We start from the raw sequence: 15,858 nt of genomic DNA, 5'->3' as shown, positions 1-15,858 counted from the left end.
GCCAATATAAAATGTTAGAAAACAAAAGTCCAGAGGTCCTCAATATTTATCTTTCCATTTTTATGTAAACATTTATAATAAAAAGTATCCCTGTCACAATATTGTGCAATACTGTTACTTGCATTTTAACCACATCTGTTTCATTAAAATAACCTTCAACAATTCTAATCTAATGAGTGTTAAACTTATTTCTCCTACTTATGGTCCTACCCTTACAAAAATGCAATGTTTGCGGCAGATTTGCAGCAAACTTGTGGGTGATTTGTGGGAAACAAATGAGTTCAGTAGAAAATATTGCCAGAAGTTTGCCAATGTTGGCCGCTAGAGGTAAACCAGCAAAGTTCTGGCAACAATGAGAAGTTTGCCACTAGTGACAAATGTGTTCGCCAGTGATTTGCCACAATACACTTAGCCAATAATGGCAAGCTTCCAGTGAACTTCTGGTGACAAACCTAATTTTGCATATGACATTGCTGCAAATTAGCTGCAACATTGGCAACTGTTTGCCAGAAACCTAATTTGCATGTGAAAATACGACCTTGCCGCAAATTTGCGGCAACTGTTCACCAGAAATTTCTGTAAGAGTACTTTGAGAATATGCATAAAACATTTGAACATTTATTTGAAAACAAATGAAGAAATTAGCAATATTTCAGCTTCCAAAATATTAGCAACAGGGTTATACCGAGCATCGAACACAACAAATAAAAGCGTCTCAGTTTACAGTATGTTAAATGCTTGAATGCTTGAGTTTGATGAATCAAATTGTTTGCCTCTTTTGAATATATAACAGAAAATTATAATTTCAAAGGTCAGTTTTTCAGAAGTGTTTAAATGGCATAAATTGCCTAAATGCCTAAATTGCCCTCAAATTCTGGAATGTCCCATATTTAAAGGTGCTCTAAGCAATGTTGGGTAACGTAACGTTTGTTGACGTTCAAACAAAACAGAGAGCTAGCTCACTACTCCCTCGCCCTCCTTTCCATGCAATGGAAACTCTCCTAAACACGCATCTCGTCAATGATTGGCTGGAACAATTTGTTATATTTTTATGGTTCAAGGGGGTATTCCAAGTACGTGGTTAAGTGACAAACCTGGGTTAGTTATCCTAATAGAAGAGCTGTATGGCTTCATTCTCCTAACAAAACAATATAGGGCTCTTGTTGTAGGAGATTTACCACTTACTCTGAGTTAACTTACCTAGGTTTATCATTAAACCACGTACTTGGAATACCCCCCAGGCTGAACCAGGTTGTTTTTGTTGCCGTTTTTGGAGCCTGGGCTGTCCACAGAGACCGCGTTTTTTACAGTGATATTCAGGGCACAGGCAGCTAGCGGATGGTGAGGTGATGTTTGCTGTACAGTATGTGACAAAAAATGTTTTAGCTTAGAAACCGTGTAACATCACTTATTTGGAGATAACACAAAAATAGGCAACTAATTAATTTTGATATGGTAAGGACAGATGAACATACCTATTGTTCCCACCCAGCCAAGCACAATATAGTAACTATATCATGAAAATACACCAGTTAGCATTACCGGAGGCTTTTATTAGTGTTATTGCCAATAATACTAATAAAAGTATTTTTTAAAAACATTTGACCATGTGGGGAAATGCCATAAGAAAAAGAAGAATGATAAGAAGCTTCACTGCTTGGCCACCAATTAAGGGGCAATATGTTCATCTTACATGTGCATGATTTTATATATACATAAAAAGGAAATTAGGAAATTCTGAATGGGTCACCTCTGAGAATTCTGATCATTTGGATGATTTCATACAAAATGATCTTCTACACTGAGAAATTATGTTCTTGGTTGAGTTCAGGGTACCATGTTAGTTCTCCACCAGATGGCAGCAAAAGTTAATGACATAGAGTGTTCATGGAGCCAATGATTTCCTGGAAATTCTGAATGGCGGTGTGTTTAAAATTGTAATGGGGCACCATAAGGAGATAATGAAACTGAAATCTGGGAGTCGGTGGCAATGAATCATGTGATAAAAGATTAGAACTATTTACTGAATGAGAAATCTGAGGTCAACCCAGTGAAGAGGAGGTTGTAATGATGTATGGTGCTCCCCATAGCCCCAATGTGCTGATACAGACGGGGGCTCTCTATTGGTCTCCTGCTCATGGTCATCTGTATGCTCGGGGAAAGGGTACAGCTTGTCCTGTGTCATTGTTTGCAGGATTTCCCATCTCTGTATTTGGCAGGATTCAGTCTTCCTTTCCACTTCCTCTTTGCCACACCTGTTTTGCCGTGTACATAAATGGACAAAGTGTCTGAAGTGTATCGAATAAAGGCTTTGGAATTTACTGAATGCTATTTCTAGTAGGCTACTATTTTGATAATATTCAGTGTCACTGACACCAATTTGTCACAAACTCCAAAACTTTCCAAGGTTCCAAGTTGCATGTAATAAATAGCATGTAACAGAGAGGACAACAATTACATTTACAACTCTTAACAAGGCTCAACTGTTCTCTGTGTTTAAAGCTCAGTGATGGGAATATGGCTGAGATCACTGTCTTCATAGTTGTAACACATAAATTACACACAATTATGGTTACATTCACTGAGATTTACATTCACCTAGACTGAAATACATAATGCACCACTGTGGCAGTCCTGGAAAAAACACCATGTTACTAAAATAGGCTATATGCTTCACAAATTGATGGTCAGGTGGAAACAACAAGGGAGGTGGGCAGAGAGTACTCTTCATGTCAGTGTGACTAGAGTAAGTATAAGCTGACATTAAATTAAATCATTTACATTTAGACAAAGTGACTTGATATCAAATAAAATCAATGCTTTGAATGAAACCAACGATTACAAGTAGCATGTAAAGATTACATGTGACATGTTATATATTATATGACATATAGGATGTTTTCAATCACAATGACAACTGAGGACGCGGCCGTTCATTTGGTTGGTGTTAGGACCCTGAGGACAGGTTCTTTTTTCTTCAGCTGCGGCGACTTGGCTGACAGCTTCCATTGCTGTTGCCTAGTGCCTGACCAAAGCCGGTTGTCAAAGAAAGGGTGTGGGGAACAGAGGACGTTTACTATTTCTGCAGCAGGCATGCAGCTCTTGTTGGCACTCAAGTCGTGGATACCGGTCTAACTACGCGTTTCTGCATCCCCTTGCGTTTTGAAGGGAAAACACATCGTGTAAGATTGCAAAGAGATTCAAATGTTTTCCTGGGGATTTTTTTGTTTTCATCCTTCTGACATTCCAGGTTTTGCCCAGCGTTGAGAATGACGTTCTTGGTATATGCTTTAATTTCCAGTTGTACATAGCTTTCCTGGAGAACACTTTCGAGGAAAAATTGTGAGTAAAGACTGCAATTACTTTATGTTCTGCTTCTTTTCGTCCTATCTTTCTCATCTCGTTAGTAGCAGGGGCTAGGTTTACGAATGCGATATGTATGCCATCATATAGGATTCTCACCTGAAGAAAACCTGTGCACACTGTAAATGATCAGATTTCAAAAGCGCATGGAAACTGTAGTGGCATTAGCAATCTGACTGGTGAGGCATTGTTCACTGACTGTCCTCCTAGACAAAACGACACTGATACAGAGCCCTTGGATCACTAGAGGACTGTTTTTTGACCTTCGCCGCTCACTCTTGTTAGTCCTTAATAAAATAGCCTACAATGTCTATAAACCGAAGCATCGAATGGGAACATTTTGAGGAGCGAGAAAAGGCCCATCGATCCTCACGGGGGAGCGGGTCGGCAACTCAAAGCGGTTCCAGAGGCAATGGGCTTGTACCCAGTCCAGCTCACAGTGCACATTGCAGCTTCTACCGCACTCGCACTTTGCAGTCGCTTACTTCAGAGAAGAAAGCGAAAAAAGTTCGCTTTTACCGGAATGGAGACAAATACTTCAAGGGCTTGGTGTATGCGGTGTCTAACGACCGGTTTAGGTCCTTGGACGCTCTTCTCATGGAACTCACGCGCTCGCTTTCGGACAATGTGAACTTGACCCAAGGTGTAAGGAGCATATTCACAGTGGATGGGACCAGAAAGATAACGAGTCTTGAAGAGCTGGTAGAAGGTAAGTTCTACCACCAACGTGTCCGCCCATAACATGAGCTTAACTTAAACATTTCACTAGTAGGCTACAGGCGTTATAATTCATTTGGCTCCACAGAGAGCAAGTTGACTGTGTGCTAGAATCAGTGAGCTGGGTTGGTTTTAAGAGGGCATAAAACATCCATTCTAAACGCTACACATATTCCTAATGTCAGAATTACGCAAAACCAAACACTCTTCTAGTTATGTTTGTGAGGTGATGGCCACGTGCCATAAGTGATTTGTATTAATATCAAACTGAAGATGCACCAGATTCCAAGAGCATTTGCAAGCACTTCGTGATTTGCACCTCTTTAAATGTACAGTTAATTAGTAAAGGCAAAAATCAACAAGATCCTTAATATGCATGTAACTGTCTATCTATTTGATCTCTTTCACTCTGTCAGCATTCATTTAATCTCCTCTATATGCATAGGCTACATGCTTAACCTGATATTTAACTGTGTTCTTCCAGTCACAATAGCAAAGTATTCTTGTGATGTGAATGTGGGCATTACTGACTACCCTCCATAATTATTTTTGATCAGAGGTCACAGTTAGTTCCTTTCCATGCCAATTCCTCAGGCTTCCTGTTACCCATCTCTATGTAATGCCTGTTCTCTCCCTCCTCAAGTGCTCCCATGGCTTCCTTAGTGCCCCAGAAGACTAAAGGATGGATTAAGGTCATCATAGCTGTGAGATGGATATCTAATATTGAGATAGTAGCCAGCAGGGTCACTGAGAAACTGCTTTTTCTTATACCATCCACACCATCCAATGATTCTCACACACATCTTTGCAGGTTCACATAAACTCTGATTATTTGTATACATATCAACTGTACTGTAATGTATCCCATTCATTTTTAATATAAGATGACTTGCATATCAGGGAGTGAGGGCTTTCAGGTCCAGTACACTGTAAACTGAAGAGATATCAGAATGATGCTAGGCTTTTCAACCATCCTTCTTTCATTCTGATGTTGAGCATCTACTGTATGTTGTGGTGTACAGTATATATAACTGGTTACAGTATATCACTCACACAGACAAGTGGTGTGTAGTTCGTTCAGTGAATGACATTCACAAAGCTCTCATGGATGGTGTGCGTTTAACTTAAACAGTCAGGAAAATTAGCTTGGGAAAACCCTGACGGTTAACCGGACTACAGGAAAATAGTTGTTTGATTTGTATTTTGACCAATATCTGAGTGAATTAAGGATACATTGAAGGCATTTGATGATATAGGCCACAAAAATCTGTCATGGTTTGTCCATATGTATTCCTGTTGGGAGGTGTAAACAACATAATTGCAAAGCAGTTAAGCAGCATTTGGAATAAGTGGGGGCTGCAGCATTTCTTGTTCAGGTCTACTCAGCTGTTAATATGCTGGGGGAAATGACCACAGAAGACCCAGCTCAGCACTTGCAACCCATTGATTGAAGACTTAAAGGACCTTGAGGCACAGACCGAGAGGAACATTTAATCCACAAAACTGATAGAAGAATGCTATTAATCTTACCACTGGAGCTTTCAGGTTCATGTCTTCATTTATACAGTATTTCCCCATCATTCCAGTTCAGTCCTTGCATCTATCTTTTTATGCATCATCAGCAGTCTGGAGAGGGAGGGTTTTGCATGTGTTTTTATGTAGCAGGGGTTTGTTTTGGAGAGTTCAGCTGGACAGCAGAGTAGTGGTGTTGTGTAGTGTGCAGAGGGTTGTGGTTAAGCGCTCTCTTAACCTCTTTGCTGATGTGACACCTGGGTCCGTGGTCTCTAGAGAATCAGGGGGCACAGTAGAACCCTGAAGTATGGCCTGATCACAGCTGTTAGTCTCACCATAGCTCATTTATTCCCTGTTAACTCTTCCCGTTATTTAATTTGGGATGGACCCTGGTCCTGCTGAGAGCCACCCATTTCATCAGAGGAAGTGATCTCAGCCGGTGCCTCTCTTGTAAATTAGGCTTCTGTTAATTTCTTGGCCTGATAAAGAAGGGCAGTATGGGAATCTTCTCTTTTTTACTCTCCCTTCTTATGCTGATTTGCCAAGGGCATATGAGGAGTATACCGGCCTTTATGATGGCACGGTTGAAATAAAAAAGTGACCGTCAGAAGACCATTTTTGTTTCAACTCTTTGCACTTCAGTTGTGTTCCTTGTAACATTTTAGAGCTCCATGTTGGTGTACATTACCAGGATAAACTGTTAAGCCAGTGATGCCGTGGTTTCTCATGTTGTTCACTGACTCAGTCTTAGTCTCAGACTCAGATTACTGACCTTGGGTTTTGGTTTAGTTATTTATCCTTTCTCTTGTTTAATGACTCAGTCTTAGTCTCAGACTCAGATTTAGTCTAGATCATTTTCTCACACTCATCCCCTCTCTCATTCCTCATGCTCAGTCCTAGACCACAAGCTGTGTGATTTCCATTACTGCCATCAGCCTCTGTTCGGAGAGAACAAATATTTCTATCTCTTGTGCTCAGTCATCAATTGTTTTTCTCAGAAAAAATGTCTTGGAATATTTGTATTGCTTTCGCAGGAATCTAGGAAAACTGCTGTGGTAAAAAATGCTGTGGTAAAAGGCCAGTGGTTCAATGGTTGAATCACCAGCTCATTTTCTGTTGCATCACATCCTGTGTTAGTTCATGTTTAGAAATTGGTGTTCTCTTCCTCATGTGGGAACTTCTTGAAAACAGGAAGAGATTGTGTCTGAGTGTGTGTGTGAGAGAGAGAGAGAGAGAGAGCAAATAGTTTACTCTTTCGTCACTGTGGTACTGTTGTTTGACTAGCCTCTCCTTGCTGCAGAGTCATGAGGTCAACAAGGACTCACACAAGGATCAGGCACCTAACCTCTTATGACCGCTGCACAGCGAAGTATTTAGGTATAGGTCTAGTATAGGTATAAGTATAGGTATAGTTTTTTTTTCTTCTGGATTTTTTGTGTTTCCCGGGACACTGAAAGACTGGGGTGCACGAAACTTGGTGGGCATGTAGCCCCACAACGATGACATGGAACCATTGTTTTTTGTTTTGATCCGTCATCCCACACACATGCACACACTCATTTACATACACAAAAGTCGCAAGAGTAGGGGATGTAGTAGGAGATGGAGACAAATTGACGAGCGTGATTTATTTGAGACTGTGCAGGGCTGAGCGGCAGTCATATTTTCTAGTTACAGTCTGAAACAGTACAATGCAAGTTTTAGTGACACCATACCACACAAAGTTAACGCATATGTCTGGAGTGGTTGATTGCCCAAAGTATATCTTTTTTATAGATTTTACTATCCACCACCTTTGCTCTCTTTCTTTGCTTTAGTCAGAAATGAGTCAAGCAAAAGGCATAGACTGAATAGTAACACTGAAGAAAAACAAAAAGCCAAACCAGACCTCCTCTAAGATTTTGGAATTTAATTTACTTTAGTCTCCTGTTAAACTGTTTCCTCATGGGAGAAAACTCATACTAGCTGTCAGAGTGGAATGTCGGCAAAATTGAAAATACTTTGCTTTGGAGCTGATCCAGTGCTAGAGAGAGTGAGGAAGAGAGAGAGAGAGAAACCTTCTGGCCATCCGGAGAACCTCGCTAGTTGTTTTGTACATTGGAACCTTAACTATTTGAGAGCCAGAAAGCAGCGGGTTTCTACCAGTGTGGGTGATAAAATGACAGCCGGTCCTTCTGTGGCCTAGAGTATAGACTCTTTCAACTGCACTTTCACATGGCACTGGCCTGAGAGCGCAAACCACAAGGCTGATACAGAATCAAAATACTACATGCTGAATGCAACAGATAACTTTGAAGGTGATGTTTCAGTTTCAATTTATTTAACTAACATTGTGTGTGCACTGTTGAGAGATTTTTAAATATTTGTTTAGATTAGTTTTAAAGCTACTGAACAAGCCACAGCATTTTATAGTGTCTGGGATGGTATTCCATTGGGTAATGGCATTGAGAGAGAAAGCCGCCTGTCCAAAGGCTGAAGAATGAAAGGGTACAGTGCAATTGTGTATAGAAGATATTCTAGTTGACCTTACAGAGTCAGCGGCACGGTAGGAGACAAATTGGCTCAGACAGGTAGGGGCCAAGCCTTTTAAAATTTTGTAAGCTATGCACAGATTTGAGAAAATGTTCAAAGGTGAGTAGATTGTGTTTGAGTAGTATTTTACAATGGTGATACCTTAGTGGCTTTTTGTCAAATACTTTCAGAGCCTGTTTGTACAAAGATTCGAATGGCCTAATTGTTGTTGGACTGTCCTGCCCCCAACAGGTAATACAGTATGAGATGTGTGAGAAAATTAGGGCATGGAGAAATATCTTTGCAGCCTCAGTGGACAGAGAGGATCTAATCTGTCTAAAATTTGCCATGTTGTATTTAATAGTTTTAGTCATTTTCTTAATGTGTTTTTTGAAGTTGAGGTGGGTTGAGGTGGAAGAGGGCCCTTCAGCCTGTTGTAGTTACAGTAAAATAGATGCCTTATTGATTTGTTATGGTTTGCAATCCCATTTCTCTGTCATGTGATGGTTTTGCCATAAAGGTCTATTGAGTGTATGGTTGCTGTCCATATGCAACAACAGCCATTATTGTCATGAACCTAAACTACACATCTGACAAGTTTGATGTGTAACTTCAAGCATTATCTTTAACACAGGCATAGGAGGATTGAACCAGTGAGCAGCACAAGTGATAGGTTAGGTTACACCTTCAGGGAGATGAAGACTATTGTTGCAGTATTCGTACTCCACCCTGATTTTTTCAGTTGCTTCAGTTATTTGACTGTCCATTATGGTGTGGACACTGCTCAACAAACCTAAACATATTTTTATTAAGAGTAAAGGCCTCTCTCTGTCTCCTTCCTTTTAGGGGAGAGCTATGTGTGTGCATCCAATGAGCCGTACCGTAAGGTGGACTACACCAAGAATGTGAATCCTAACTGGTCACTGGGAGTAAAAACAGGCACATCCCGCTCTCTCTCATCACTCAGCTCGCTTAAGAATGAACACCTTCGGGAGAGCAAGGACTTTATCAAGCCCAAACTGGTCACCGTCATCCGCAGCGGCGTCAAGCCCCGCAAGGCTGTCCGCATCCTCCTCAACAAAAAGACAGCTCACTCCTTCGAGCAGGTGCTTAATGACATCACCGATGCTATCAAGCTGGACTCTGGAGCTGTCAAGAGGCTTTACACTTTGGAGGGCAAACAGGTAAGAACCATTGTCAGTTTTTTGCTGTTTGCCTTGTGGTGTAGTGGGGTCCTTTGCAGCTGTATTTAAACTTCAACGTTCATAGTAAATGTTTACACTTATGGGCAAGTTGCACTGACATTGTTAACACTCACTTCATCAAACATAGCATTGATATAGTAATTGATGAGGATACATATGTGACCCTGCAAGGCGAAACCAGTCGTTTTGGTAAAATTGACAAAATTAAGTTATTGTACTCACACGAACGGCCATAAACTAAGCTTTCCAATGAAATATGTATATCGAAGGTATTGCAAAAAGTATCGCTAAGATAACCGCATCCAAAGTTGGCATACACGGGTTTCCCGTTTACCAACAAAACTAGATGCGCGCGCAGACGTGAGGCAGAAGAGCTTGGTGGCCGTCTACAACGTTATAAACGTAACCTAAATAGTCGGCTGCTGTAAACTACAATCAGATTTTTTTGTATACCCCTGTTGTCTCAATGATAATATCATCTCATTTCAGACTATATTTCAAATTTTGACGTTCATTTGGATTATTAATATAACATCGTATTTTGTCATTTTTGGCGAAGACATGCATTCCGTTAGAGATATTGAACATATTTAACATTCTCTAACCATCGTGATTTTTAATTGGTGCCGTTTTCAGCACAAAAACTCATTTTATTCTTTTGCTCTTTTGCATTGATCTATGCTGTTCTATGGTGCTTTCTGCCTCTTGGTTGCGCACACATGTTTTCGTGACGTTCCATAGAAATCCATGTATAGTTCTCCTGTCACGATACGCCAAAATCGTCACGTGCGATAGTGTGAGGGCACAGCTATGATTAGCCTTACGGTAGCGTGACTTTGAAGCAGATGACTGACTATGCAGTTTCAACCATAGACATAATATACATAGACGCCGCATCGACCGCTGCTCCCTACTAGCGCTGACGAGATTTGGAGCCGCCATCTTGGACCGGTCATCCACTCCACTCAGTGTAATCTGTTTGGCCGGTGCAATGAGCTGTCAGCACACTTAATTAATCATATCTCACTGAATACCGAACAGATTTTCACGCGTTTTTTTTTGCTGCAAAGGTCATACATGTAGCTATGATACAGGCCACATTGTTCGAAAATACAAAATACAACCAATAGTACGGTAATGTTAAATCTTACTTGTGAAAAGTAAATCCCCCCGAGTATGGTCCGCCGATTTGAGCAGGAACATGCTGCACAGTGCTGTCATCTTGTGTTTTCTGCTACAACGCAATGAGGAGTATGACAGGTCCAAGATGGCGGCCGCATTTCTTGTTTCCAGCAGCCAATGCGGCGTCTATGTATATTATGTCTATGGTTTCAACCATAGTTGCCCCCTAGTCTTTCACATTCATATTCGGTTACATCTGCCAAGAACGATATAGAGCTGACACATTGAGTAACGAGTAATGAGTAGCCTAATGAGTAAATTAGCTCTACCGTACCCTGCCATAAAACCTTATAGCGGCGTGGACAAAGGGAATGACTGCTAATGTGTTGAATCTTCACCTAAATAAAGTAAGGGTGTAACAGTCAAAACGTATGTTTATCCGTGAAATTTGTTTACAATATGAAAGTGTAGACTGTATACTGTCGAATTATGCGAAAACGTGAAATTCGACATTTTAACCTGTACTTTTGTTTATCATGGATTTTCTCAAAATAGCACCGTGCGCAAAATGACTGGTTTTGCCTTGCAGGGTCACATATATATAAATATCCTATATATACAGTATATATTGATCCTGGGCTGACTATTTCTCAGACAGTGAAGCTGGGTATGTGTGATGAATATAAATACAGTGCCTTGGATATTTCCACTTTTACTTTTACACTTTTACAAATAATTGACAAAAATCCCCTCTTGTCAAGTGTCAAAGTGAAAGCAGATTTACATTAGTAGTGTATGTAATGTTAATCAATTAAAAATATATAATGCAAAATAAGTGATGGCATAAATATTCACCCCCTACAAGTCAGCATTGAGTAGATGCACCTTTGGATGCAATTAAAGCATGCAGTCTGCATAGATAGGTCTCAATTAGGCTTGCACATCTGGATATTGCAATTTTGCTCCATTTGTCTTTGCAAGGCTTCAGCTCATTGTCTTGAGTAAATCTTCTCCAAGTCGTAGTTCTCTTGCAGACTGAATTTGATTGTCCTCCAGGATTTTCATATATGTTGCTGGATTAATTTGACTTTAACCTTTACAAGCCTTCCAGGGCCTGCTGTCAAGAAGTATCCCCACAGCATGATGCTACCACCACCAGGCTTCAAATTAGGGATGGTGTGTTTTTTGGTGATGTCCTGTGTTTGGCATCTAGTCTGATAGCCTAAAAGCTCAATTTTGGTCTCAGTAGACCAACAAACCTTCTTCCATTTGACCTTGGAGTCTCCCACATTTCTTTGGGCGAACTTTAGTCGAGATTTGACACTCACCCATAGAGTTTTGACTGGTAAAGAACTCGGGCAAAAGTGGCTGCTGTATGCATAGTTTTCCCCATCTCAGATGCTGAAGATTTTAACTTCTTCAGAGTTGTCATAGATGCCTTGGTGGCCTCCCCCACCATTATTCTTCTTGAACGGTCACTCAGTTTGTGGTGACGGCCTGCTCTAGGCAGATTTGCACATTTGCCATAATTTCTTATATTCCTTAATGATGGATTTCACTAAACTCCATGGGATGTTTTTTTTTGTATCCACCCCCTCACTTACAGTATGCTTGTCAATAACCTTTTCTTTGAGTTGTTTGGAGAGTTTTTTTGTCTTCATGTTTGAATTATAGCCAGGAATATTGATTGACCAGTGTCTGGACCTTCCAGATGCAGCTATCTTTATATTACTATACTATACACATTCACTGCACGCAGACGATCTCCATTTCACTAATTGTGAGATTATTAGTACCAATTGGCTGGACCGCTGTTGATTTAGGTCAGTTACTAAGGGGGGGGGGGGGGGGGGGGCATATTTGTGCAATCGCTTATTTTGCATTATATATTTTTTAATTACCATATAACTCTAGCTACCCTGAGTAAGAAATTAATGGTGTGCTTATGGGTGTTGCTTTTTTCAGTTAGACGAATGATATCAAAAGATGAAAGTATGCAAGGGAGTGAGGGAGGAGGAAAGCACATGTGTGAGAGGGAGGCAGTAGGAAGGAGAGGAAGACAGGAAGACACGTGAGGAAAGCCCACTCAGAGAAACACAAATGGGAACTAGAGAATGGGTTTCCTTCTCCCCATGTGTTGGTCTCATGAGATGATGGGGGAAAGCCTCCCCGCAAGCCAACGGCGCTTCCTGATGATGTCACAAGGGGATTTGGCCCCTTGCAGGCATGCATTACAATGAGGGAGCTCTGGGCTGTCTGTCAGGCACTGGCGTGTCTCCACTGAATATCACAGGGAATCCTCCGGAATCCTCCTGCTTCTATCCTCACTTGATCCACTGGAATTATGCAAAAGAGCACCTTAGAAGTGCCTAGTGAACGTGAATAAAAAATGATTATGGTAATGCTTCACATTGGCTCCACACATAAATTGCTAGACAGTATTTTGCATTTCCCTCCATGTCTGTCTCTGTGGACCCGTTATGTCTGGAATGCTTACGTTTCAGTAGGAAGTTGGAACCCTAACTGTTGTGTGGTGGCTCCACTCATGTGCTTGTGTGCTAGAGGACGTCTCCTATGTCCTACACACATGCATCTAGATTTAATGAAGGTGACTTTAGCATTGCACTGGGCATGAGCACAGGGCCCTAGAGGAGTGGTGCTCAATGCAGGAACGCAGAAGAAAGGCTCATGTTGTGCCTTGAGGCCACTGGAAATGTATTGTGGTGTATGACACTGTAAGAATACTTAACTTCATTTACATAATGACATTACAGCTGCAGGCAGTGGTTATGAGAGCATCCAATCAAAGCATTACATTTGTTACTAATTTCACACCTGAGACAGGTATAACAGGCCAAATAAATTACATGTTGAGCTTTTGTACCAAGCTAATAAAGAATGCATTGGCTCTTTTTCAATTCAAAATGGCCTCCTTCATGAAAACTATAATGAACCATTTCAATCTAATTTCATATGCATCTAGAAATAATGACTGTAAATGGTATTAATCTGTAGCTGATAGTCATAAATGTTGGTTAAGATTTGTTGTGATTATCTGTATTGCTACTGTTGTGTTTAGCCAGTCTGAGCTGCTCACACGAAATGGCCGCTGTCTCCTGATGCTGTCGACTCCTTGGCAAGAGCACTCTCTCTGGGATTAAGATGTGGGATCTAATCCTGCAGATTGACTTGTTTACTGTGTTCCCCCCCTAAAGCTAAGCGCCTTTTCACACCCTGAGATGCCACGCACACCTCCCATGCCAGCCTGCTATTCCATCACAGTCGACAGGATGTGCAGCAGGAGGTGTCATTGTGCATGTTTGAGAGAGGCAGTCTGTACCTTGTGTGTGTGTGTGTGTGTGTGTGTGGTGATGAAGGAAGGCGTTGTCTGCATGCATGCATCTGCATGTGTGCTAGTGGGTGAATACTGAAAGCCTTGTCGTATTTTGATGAGCATGTATTTTAAATTCCTCTTTAGTTTTTGAAAGATTGAGACGAGGGCATTTTATTAACACACTAAATCAAGGCTGATGTCTGTACTCATAGAATGGAAGCACATGGTCTGTCCTGGTGTCATACGCTTTTAACTTATCATGTGAAGCTGCTGACCGTTCTCAAATTCTCGTCTTTGAAATATGATAGAGACTAGATGCTATATCCATTTTGGTCTTGACATTTGATGAAATATAACCCTGACAAGCATCAGAAGTAGGCTAAATCATGGCTGTTTGTTTTTCGGCATGTTACATAAAGACGTAATGTAAAATGAAACATACATTTTATATTATAAACTAGATGTTTGTAAATACAGTAATTACATGAATAATACAGTCTTGAAAGATGTAATATGCAATATCTTTGGTGGATGACATGCTAACGTAATATGCTACTAGAAAACAAAGGCCACTGAGCCCTGCCTACCATCTGTCTCCCTAGGCATGAGTGTCAGAATGTGTGTGTGTATGTGCGTGTGTGTGTGTGTATGTGTGTGTGTGTGTGTGCGTGTGCGTGTGTGTGTGTGTGTACGTGTGTGTGTACATGTATGTGTATGTACGTGTGCTTGCGCATGTCTGTGTGTGTGTGTGTGTGTGTGTGTGTGTGTGTGTGTGTGTATACATGTGTGTGTATGTACGTGTGCTTGCGCATGTCTGTGTGTGTGTGTGTGTGTGTGTGTGAGTGTGTGTGTGTGTGTGTGTGTGTGTGTGTGTGTGTGTGTGTGTGTGCTGGGGCCGGGAGGCACCCCCACTAGGCGCAGACCCATCTCTGGGGTAATTAGACTTGAAGGCTGTTGGGATTTAAAGTGCAGCTGGCAGGTGCGGGGCTACTTTGGGCTGTGAGGGGGTGTGTGGCGGGGGCAGGGATGGAATGGGATGGACTAAGGGGGTTACAACCAGTAGCCAACAACAGAGAGGCTTTCTTAGTCTCTCTTTATTTCCTCCAATCTTTTGATGGCTAATTACAACTACAAATGATCTCTGCCAAAGTAGTTGGAATTATCATTTAGATTTATTCTAAAAAAGTAGTTGTGCTGTTTGGGCTTTGTACATACCAGTTCATAGTACTAGATCCAGCACACATCATACATTATTCTAATATTAGCACATTAAATATTTATATCTTTGGTTTTTTACTCCTGTCAACTTGTGTAAATTGTGTGAGTTATAGTGCAACCGTTTGGTATCTTCATTCTATTCTTTTAATTTCCCATGAGTGCGATTAGAAATGAGTATCTATCTTTGGTATTCACTTGAGATCAGTGTTTGTCCAACATTATAAGTATAAATAAGCTGTCCATGATGAAATGTGAGGCCCAGATAGGAATGAAACAGAAACATTATGTGGTGGAGAAATGAACATGGAGTGAAGAAAAGAGGAAAGGAGGAGGGCTTTGGCGTTTATCGTAACGCAGTCCCTCTTCACCCCTTTCCTCACCTCTCCTCTTCTCTGAGCTCCTATTGTCCATATCATTTTTTTTTCACTTTCTCCTCCCAGTGTTTCTATGAGTAGGCTAGATACAATGTGCTCTGCTCTCCCAGACATGCGTCAGGGAACAGTCACTGCATTCTGCGGTGGGCATTAGACAGCTGTACATTGGCCACAGTATTGTTAACGAAATAGGGCCTCGAACATGGTTGTTAAGAGCTCAGACTATTAATTGATTGGGGAGGACCAAAATTCTTAAGAAAAACTGTGCTGTGTCAGTTGCCTTTGGAATTGTGACTTGTTTTCTTTTGTGAGAGCAGACATTTTATACACCAGAGAGAGTACAGACTCTGTCAGGAATATAAACCAGCTGTCTGAGACCTTGGTTGAAGCTTCCAGATTCTCTGAAGGGACTGCAAATCGCAATAGACTGAAACTGCAGTCTCAGTGACATTTTGTTCATTACACCCAAGCGGGAAAATGCACCCAAACAGCTGTCTGCTCT

General features: G+C 41.1%; 1 protein-coding gene across 4 annotated transcripts in view; it reads left to right on the top strand.

Annotated features, from left to right (window-relative positions):
- Window positions 1-2,969: 2,969 nt before the first annotated feature.
- The window catches only part of dclk2a (doublecortin-like kinase 2a), a 43,419-nt gene continuing 30,530 nt past the window's right edge, over window positions 2,970-15,858 (top strand). For 2 of the 4 annotated variants that reach the window (XM_042066693.1, XM_042066605.1), the window contains exons 1-2: window positions 2,970-4,072; window positions 8,950-9,287. In XM_042066693.1, the coding sequence (XP_041922627.1) occupies window positions 3,670-4,072; window positions 8,950-9,287 (741 nt within the window). In that variant the 5' untranslated portion in view covers window positions 2,970-3,669. The remainder of the gene's footprint in view (window positions 4,073-8,949; window positions 9,288-15,858) is intronic. The other 2 variants (XM_042066810.1, XM_042066762.1) reach the window with 1 other exon arrangement.

Source organism: Alosa sapidissima, chromosome 1, assembly GCF_018492685.1.
Source record: "Alosa sapidissima isolate fAloSap1 chromosome 1, fAloSap1.pri, whole genome shotgun sequence".
Classification (NCBI taxonomy): domain Eukaryota; kingdom Metazoa; phylum Chordata; class Actinopteri; order Clupeiformes; family Clupeidae; genus Alosa; species Alosa sapidissima.
This window is presented reverse-complemented; position numbering and strand designations above follow the sequence as displayed.